The sequence below is a fragment of the Zootoca vivipara genome, chromosome 10, assembly GCF_963506605.1.
Source record: "Zootoca vivipara chromosome 10, rZooViv1.1, whole genome shotgun sequence".
Classification (NCBI taxonomy): domain Eukaryota; kingdom Metazoa; phylum Chordata; class Lepidosauria; order Squamata; family Lacertidae; genus Zootoca; species Zootoca vivipara.
The window spans coordinates 46,141,981-46,151,134 of record NC_083285.1 but is presented as its reverse complement, the minus strand read 5'-3'; the positions used below and the strand labels follow the sequence as shown (position 1 = coordinate 46,151,134).

The 9,154-nt window shown below is 45.1% G+C and overlaps 1 protein-coding gene across 4 annotated transcripts in view; it reads left to right on the top strand.

Annotated features, from left to right (window-relative positions):
* Window positions 1–623: 623 nt before the first annotated feature.
* Window positions 624–9,154, top strand: part of TOM1 (target of myb1 membrane trafficking protein) — a 33,363-nt gene continuing 24,832 nt past the window's right edge. For 2 of the 4 annotated variants that reach the window (XM_035126696.2, XM_035126697.2), the window contains exon 1: window positions 648–744. In XM_035126696.2, the coding sequence (XP_034982587.2) occupies window positions 693–744 (52 nt within the window). In that variant the 5' untranslated portion in view covers window positions 648–692. Of the gene's footprint in view, window positions 745–9,154 lie in introns of all 4 variants that reach the window. The other 2 variants (XM_035126694.2, XM_035126698.2) reach the window with 2 other exon arrangements.

Genomic DNA, 9,154 nt, shown 5'->3' with positions numbered 1-9,154 from the left:
ACCTGCCTCTCCAACTAGATTTTAGTCAGCGCCAGGCTAAGAAGTCCATCATCTTTCCCGATCATATCTGTATCTTGTTCTTAATCCAAGACTAGCTCCAAACTAGTTTGCTACAGTTTAAGCATCTGATGAAATTTTTGATCCTGTGCTTTAGTCTGGATGGTACACGGAGGAGAAACATTTTCGTTTGGCAGGCACAACGATCTATGAAAACCCCAGGTTTCATAGACCTGCACTGGCCACGTTGCTATTCCAAAAGCAGCAACTGCCTAAGGAACATATCAAACCACAGGGCAGGGGTGGAGAGTGAGTGTGCGCGTTTGTGTCCCAGTTAACTCCGCTGTGACGTCACCCACCACCGTCATAAGCCAACCGACCTCTCTCCGCTGAAAGCCTCCACTCTCAAGCATGCTGGCAAAGAAGCAAGTCCCACACGCATTAGGACTTGCTTTCCCGGCGAGCATGTTTGGGATCGGGCTCTCCATTTCCCCTTGGTCCGCTGAGTCATCCCTTCCGTAAAGCTCCCCAACAACATCGCCTTTGAAGTTCAGCTTGGAACGCGCCGGGCGCTTCCGTCACGAGGGCGGGGGTGGGAGGTCTGCGGACACGCCTCTCTCGGTCCCGAGGAGGTCACGTGACGCGCTCTCGCGGGCCATGTCAGCTGATCTCTGCTGAGCTGTGCGGCAGCGGCGATGGAGTTTCTCCTGGGCAACCCTTTCAGCTCTCCCGTGGGGCAGCGCATCGGTAAGAACGCCAAACCTCGCCGCGGCCCTCCTTTTACCAACTCCGCAAATTCGCTTCTGTGGCGTTTGCGCGTATTTCTCTCTACCCCCCCCCACATCGAGCTTCTTACCTCAGGCGGGGGGGGTTACCTTTACTGTGAATAGGCGGGGCCTGTAGTCCCCCAAAGGCGGTGTTCAGGGTAGCTGGGCCAATGGAAAGACGGGATTATGTTGATCGGCAACGAGTGCTAGCCAATAGGGAGCGAGAGAGGAGGTGGGCTCTCGGGGCTGCGCTCCTAAGCCAATCGGGGCTTGTGGTGAGGGGGGGGGGGACAGGAGGAGTCTCGAGCACTAGATAAAAAGTTTTCTCATTTAAAGGGACCGCGCCCCGCTCCGAGTCGGCGCCACGCCCCCTGGAGCCAAAGCCTCTTCGCTGCTCACCCCGGCCCCCTTCCCAAAGCGAGGGCAGGGGGCTGCCTGAGGACAATATGGAGAGGTTGTCAAGTACCTGACTCAGGGGAAAGTCCCGCTGAAAGTCCCTCGGCTGCCAACCTAGTGGCTCTGTGTAGAGGCGTGGAGGAAGCTGCGGGTGTCGCAACAGCATTTGTTGGCAGGACACTTTAAACAGGTGCTGCTTTCTGGCCTTCTGTTTGCACCTCCGTGCAAAACTCCAAGCAAGCTGGTCTTTGACCTAGAGATCTCAGAAGCCAATCCTAAAAGATGCTAGTCACATATGGTTGTTCCAAGGAGAGACATAGAGAGAAGCTCCTTTCCAGAGAAACAGGCTTGATATTGTTTCCAGCGAACCACTAAATGTGTACATGCTGGGCCGGATTTAAGTTTGATGAGGTCCTAAGCGACTGAAGGTAATGGGGCCCTTTATTGTCCAGCGGTCCTTTGTCAACAACAAATTGTCACTGTTTTTTGTGTTGAACATATGCTATATGGTAATTTATGAACCATCTAAAGCCATTTGCAAATAACAAAATATGTATTTTGTCAAAGTACCGGTAATACACAACACAAAACACTGTTGCTGTATGTAGGTTTTATTTTATTTGTTTTTTATCTTATATTTTGGCAATGTACCGTACATCCAGTTTTTATTTCCTTAAAAAAAATGGGGGGGGAGGGCCAAGAGAGTGAGGCACAGGTTGTGGTCCTTCATCCATGGGTTCATATGCTAGGATGGCAGGAGCAGCACTGGGTAGCTGACATTGTTGTAATGGGGCATTGTGGGAAATTTAAACAGCAGTGAGACCCAGCTGCCTGACACTTTGGGTTGTCTAGCCACAAAAAGTGGTGGATCCCGGTGGCGGGCCTGCTAGGATGTTTAGCAGATGACTATCGCTGATACTGGCTCGTGAATTGGAAGACAGGGAAATTTTTATTTCTGAGGCAGTCCAGTGGTATCTGTAGGAGGTGTGCTACAAGTGATTATAAAACTGAGGGCATTTAAATCCCTCGGGATTCCTTGTAAACTCTACACAAACAGGAACACCACAGAGGCAGATTTAGGGGAGTGTGATCAGTTTGGTTGCACTGTGCACAGAGCTTTGGGGCGCCACAATTTTGACTGCCACTGCACCCCACACCAAAAAGGGGGAGGGAGTGGAGTGGGATGCCTAATCCTGTATATTTTCTCCAGTTTTCATTAGTTAAGGATGCACTAAAGGCTGGCAGATATTAAATGCTCTGTTCTGTCATTCATATCCATCTTCTGATAATGCTATGTTCAGCTAAAGTTTCCACAGTGCATGGGAAAATTCTGGAGATTATCAGACCCACTGGTGAGTCAGGATCCAGTAGGTGGATATTACTGTATTTTTTTAAAAAAAAAGTTAAGATGAGAATATAGATATTATGTGGTTAAATTCATGCATTTTCTGTCCAGTGTAGACTTAATCCCTTTAAATGATTATTGGTCATGGGTTTGTGACTGATTAATGAAGGATGATTCAGAAGTTAAAACATGAGGAAGAGCTAGCATAAAATAACAGTTCTCTTCGTACTTACCGGTACTTATTTCATCCCCATGGCACACACTGATTTGGCTGTACTGTACCCAGGTGGCGCTGTGGGTTAAACCACTGAGCCTAGGGCTTGCTGATCAGAAGGTCGGCAGTTCGAATCCCTGTGACGGGGTGAGCTCCCGTTGCTCGGTCCCAGCTCCTGCCAACCTAGCAGTTTGAAAGCACGTCAAAGTGCAAGTAGATAAATAGGTACCGCTACAGCGGGAAGGTAAACGGCGTTTCCGTGTGCTGTTCTGGTTCTCTAGAAGTGGCTTTGTCATGCTGGCCACATGACAATAATGTGAGATGAGCGCGCAACCCCAGAGTCGGTCACGACTGGACCTAATGGTCAGGGGTCCCTTTACCTTTACTGTACTGATAATGTCAGTCTTCAGAAAATATCTCCTAATAACAATGTATAATATGCTGAATTGAAGACTAAATCTATCCAATTAGGATCATTGTGAAGTAGTGCCTGATGAATCATTTGAGTAAAAGTGATTTGAAACTGAATGGAATACTGCAATATTTATTTCTAGGTGATATTTCTAAAATCCCTATTCTATAGTTTGAAAACCAGCTTAAAAGCTTTGCCCCCTTTCAAGGGAGGCACATTTATTGTTTACAACAATGTAATCAGCACTGAACCATATCACAGAGAATAGCTAGGGTTAAAAATCAATTCTTAATCTGATAGTTGCACTGAGAATTTTCACTGAAACATCCTTCCTGGCACTTATTTTGAGGACAGCTAGTAAATGCTTCAGTTATAGAGCATACCCAAGCCCCCTGAAATCTGAAATAACCTGACAGGCCTGTAAAACATAACACTTAAATGTTGTGTGACAAAATTGCCAGTCACCACACCCCGGAGGCAAACTGACACCCTCCTGAACTGACTTTGAAGTAAGCCAGAGAGGCTTGCACAAGCTGAAGCTTGGAGTGCTCCATTTGCTAAGCAAACCTACAATTTGGCATGTTTGTTGTTAGTGAGATTTGGGCTCCTGTGGATCTGCTGTCTGATACACCCTTCTGTGCAGAAGCCTTGTTGCCCTGGGTTAGTTTTCAGAAGGTGTGGCTGGTTCTAATTACAGCTCTTGAAGCAGAGCCCAGCATCCAGATCCTTCATGTGACCAATGAATAGCCTTTGTGTTTATGTAAATCTTCATCAAAGCAGTAAAATCCAGGATTTCCTCCTTCCCCCTTTTTTTTTAAAAAATCACTAACTCAAAATCCATCCCGTGGATTTATTACAAATAAGAAGCTGGAACTGATTAAAATTCTAGCTGTATGAAGTGTCTTGTCTAAAAAGGTGCTCTTTAAAATGCTCAATTAGAGTGACAGAAGAGGTTTGTAGCACTGTCAGCATCCCTGTGGCCCACTTCTTTTGTAGATAGTGTTTGAGTGGGCGTGTAGCTCATTCTCAGTTTTTAAGGTCACTCCAGAGGTCCCATGTGGTAATGCTCCCTCCTTTCTTTTTTATCTGATAATCCCACATTCACTCAGATGAAGGATGGGAGCAGTGAGATGATACAATTTGAGTTGAGCGTTGAAGGATTTTGCTATAGGTAGGTAGCCGTGTTGGTCCGACGTAGTCGAAACAAAATAAAAAAAATCCTTCCACCAGCACCTTAAAGACCAACTAAGTTTTTATTTTGGTATGAGCTTTTGTGTGCATGCACACTTCTTCAGATACACTGAAGCAGAAGTCCCCAGGCGCTTATGTAGGGAAAGGGGGGGGGTATCACTCAGAAGGGTGGTGGAAATGGGTGATTGACTGACTGATAGCTGTTGACAAATTTTGACTGACTGATAGCTGTTGATGGAGCTGTTGAAGGGTTTTGCATATATGTATTTCAGGAGACTCCCTCTCAAGCAGTTAAAAAAACCTCTGAGCTTGATTGTCAGGTGTCAGAATTGGACCACCCACACTCACCCACAACCACTTCCACTTGAATGCCTGTGGTCTGTCAGAGGGATTGTTAATTGCTGGAAATGGCACTGACAGTTCCCATAAAACAGGTGATAAGTTGAAATAGTAGTAATAACAGAGTGTTCTCTTTGGGTCTGGAAGAGAAGTGTGTTTGATAACTATTTTAATTTAAAAATTCCTTCCAGTAGCACTTTAGAGACCAACTAAGTTTGTCATTGGTATGAGCGTTTGTATGCATGCACACTTCTTCAGATTTGTTTTCCTTTATAATTGATTACTGAAAAATAATGTAACGTACGGTAATAATATACTTCATATTTTGTTGGGTTAATTTACTTCAGTCAAATATTTTATGCTATTTTAAATTAATTTAAAGGGATTTGTGGAGTGGTAGTTCTGCATCTACAAGATGCCCACCTTTGTCTTATGCTAGGTAGGAGAAGAGGGACGTGGGTGGCGCTGTGGTCTAAACCACAGAGCCTAGGGCTTGATGATCAGAAGGTCAGCGGTTTGAATCCCTGCAACGGGACGAGCTCCCGTTGTTCAGTCTCTGCTCCTGCCCACCTAGCAGTTCGAAAGCGTGTCAAGTGCAAGTAGATAAATAGGTACCGCTCCGGCGGGAAGGTAAATGGCGTTTCCATGCGCTGCTCTGGTTCGCCAGCAGTGGCATGGTCATGCTGGTCACATGACTCGGAAGCTGTCAGCGGACAAACGCCGTCTCCCTCGGCCAGTAAAGTGAGGTGAGCGCTGCAACCCAGTGCCTTTCTCCCAAAGATCTCTTGGAGGCCTTCCTATACCCGAGCTGGCAGCTGAGCTCTGTCCCCAGTTTGCATGTCCTAACACCTTCAGTGGCAAAGGTTCTATCCTGGCATCCATATACTTCTGGTCTAGGTACGTAGGTGCAGGTCCTAGGCCTATATCTTCACAGAACAGATGTCTGTTCCATCACATTTACTTCCTTTCAGAACTTAATAATCATAATCATAATTATTACAGGACACTTTGAAAAATTTGATTCAGTATGCTTCCCAGTTGTTACCACAGCAACGCTTCCAACAATCCTATAAGCTATGCTGGTATTATATCAGTGTTGCAGGTATGCGGCTGAGTCTAAAATATGAGTCTATGGTCCCTAGTGAGAATATGGTTAAGTTCTTGGGCTGCAATAAACCTAGCAGTAAACTGAACTGAATGCTAGCCACCCATTGTAAAACTTTGCCTGTGTGTGTTCTATGCTGACCAGCAAACACATCATGGAAAGTTGTGTGGAGTTTGACATGTGGACATTTATGTACTTTTATTAAAATAGATGAAATACTGCAATATATCTGTATCTATCTGTCCGACAATCGGTGTGCCTAGCGCAAATGTGCAGCCTTCATTCTGAAAGCAGCTTGGATTTTCTATGTTTATTTTTTACTTTGCATATGCAACATATGCCCAGCCTTCCTTATATATTGTTGCTCGCATTGTCCTTGGATTTATTTGCTAATCTCACCATGTACTGGCTGGTATTGGTCTCTGCTTTGATTTCTGTGTGTACTTTACATGCGTCAAAATACAAGGAATTGTTTCAACTTCCAAAGCTGTTGCTGTTGGCCATAATAAAACTGGATTCTGAATTGGTGGGTCATCTAGTTGTTTGGCTGAGTTCTGCTCCTTTGGACTTTCTCTTCTTATTAGTAAGCCTCTTTCCTGGACTGCGAGAGGAGTATGCGCAGCTTGTTTGCATTCCTTTCTGGAAAGTAAATATTTTGGGACCTTGAATAGATCTCTTCACATTGGGGTAGAGGTTAGCAAAGTTGCAGTTAGAACCGAGGCAGAGGGAAATGTAATGAAGAGGAATATTGAAGTACAGTATCCCCCTTTTCAGCAGCTCAATCCGTGAGTCTTTTTACACAGAGAGGTATTCAAAAGTGGTATCCCCCACTTTGAGTCTAAAGTAGCTCATTTGATTCTGTTTTGTTCCTCTGCTGCATTCGTAGACCAGCCCCATATTCCTCACTTGGCGCACAGAAAGTGGCTACCTCTGCTGAGGCTGGCATCCATTCAAAGAAGTTCCTAGCCTTCATTGCTAGGGGGCGGGGAGATTTTAAAGGTATTATATTCTTAAAGAATAGGTGACATTTGTCATCATTTCCAGAAACTGAAGATATACCTGCTCTAATAATATAGGTCACTTTCTGCCACTGTAGCTTTTGGCATCTTTACTGTTCTACACCTGTCCCTAACTATCCTTGTCATTTGCTATTACCTTCCTGTTCATTAAAATAATGATGGTGATGGTGATGATGATGATGATGATGATTTTATTATTTATACCCTGCCCATCTAGCTGGGTTGCCCTAGCCACTCTGGGTAGCTTCCAACACATATAAAAACTTAATAACCTAATGAAGTTTGAGTATTGTATACTCTGAAAATAGAATTAAAATTATCTCACATGTGTGTTTTGGGTTTTGTTTTGTTTTGTTTTTAAAAGGTACTAAAATTGCTAGCTTTTGATCCGGAGAATTTCAGTGTATCATCAAGCCCTGATGACTTCAGCAGCTATATATTTTACCCATCATTTACAGTCGTACCTTGGAAGTCAAACGGAATCCATTCCAGAAGTGTGTTCGACTTCAAAAACGTTCGTAAACCAAAGCACAGCTTCTGATTGGCTGCAGGAAGCTCCTGCAGCCAATCAGAAGCCCCGTCGGACGTTCGGCTTCCAAAAATAGTTCACGAACTGGAACAGTCACTCGGTCCGGGTTTGCAGTGTTCGGGAACCAAAATGTTTGAGAACTAAGCTGTTCAAAAACCAAGGTACGACTGTACTACCCTTCAAGGACTATTGCTGCCAAGACTTTTCCGTGCAGAATACTTCCAGCCCTCCTTATCTCATTGACATCCTTGACTACTCCTTAGACAGCAGTGATAGGTCCATCCCTTTCAACAGAGCTTCAGAAATTCTCCTAGGAAAGCCTTTTCTGATATTTGCAATGCAGTCGAGTAATAATAATATTATAATAATATATTATTTGTACCCCGCCCATCTGGCTGGGTTTCCCCAGCCACTCTGGGCGGCTTCCAACAAGAATTTAAAATACATTAAAATGTCACACATTAAAAACTTCCCTGAAGTGTTGTAAGTTCTTCTTACCTTATACCTGTCAAAGGCAGAGGAGCACTTCCATGTACAATTGATGGCCATCCTAACCTGTACATCTAAGTGCAATGCTTAGTTGTCCCACTACTCCACTGGCCACTGGTACATGCTACTGTGAACAATTGATAGACTTGTTCTCTCTTTCCCTCTTTCAGCCTATTGTTTTGCAGACTTTCATGTGCCACTGCTGCTAGGCTGGTGTCCGTTTTCTCTTTGTACACTGTCCAGGCTTCTGCCCAGACTTACTTGCCCCATTTGCCACAAAGGGTTAAGGCTGAGCTGATTACAGGGTGGAGACGCTGGTAATAACAACTTGCTGTTCAACATTCTGCTGTGAGTGAGTAACACCGACTGAAAGAGACATCATCAAAAGACTGGGTTTGCCCTCCTTGCTTTCTGTTACTCATCCCATTCATTTGGATGTTAAAAAGTTAAACAGCTTCTACACTTTTGTACGACCAGAGTTTACCCATGACATTTTTGTGTGTCTCTTCCCCATCCCACCCCCAGTAAAAATATAATGAAAATACAATTTGCCCTGTAATGAGTATCCCAGAATTTGCTGTCTAAGGCAAGCTGCTATCCTCTCATGAGAAGGACAAGATCCATATGGAAATAAGAAGCTTGATTTCCCTCCTTCTTATACGTTCACATGTATTTGCTCCTGATTTGGCTTGATTTATGGGGCCTCTTTGGGAGTCCTTAAGAATGTGAAAGAACCTAGATATTTCTGGAAGTTTACAAACGGGCTGCTGTGTCTTCCCCATGTTGTTTGCCCTACTCTCTGGCCGTGCAGCGTGGAGATTCTGCTCCTAGCTGCTGGCCATGATAGCTGACTGTTGCTTCACTTCAGTGCCCCATTGCAATTCTCCTTGCAACACAAGAGGAAGAACAAGGAAGTCACTGTCTTCCCTCCTGCGCCTTGATGCTGTACTGCAAGGAGAATCCTTGCACTGCCAGAGGGTGAGTGGCATGAAGCCAGCGGCATGAAGAGAAAGCTGGAATAGGGCTCAGGTGTTGGCTGGTTACAGTCAGAAGCTGTCACTAGGTGGAGACCTGGGAACAGCAGTGGCTCAGGAGGCAGTTGTTTATAGGCTACTGTACCAGCATCTGGAGACATGAGGGATGGGGACCTGTGGCCTGTACCAGAAGGTGTTGTGATGCAGAGGTTTAGCAGCTGCTGGGTTTGCCACCATTCAGGTACATGGCAGCTGAGTGGCTGGCGGTGGCCAGCACAGGCTACTGATGTCATGGTGACCTCACAGACTGCCAGTGCTTCTGACCATATGGAGGCTATTTCTAGGTCTGTTGTGGAAAAGGTTATTGGACAGGAGGT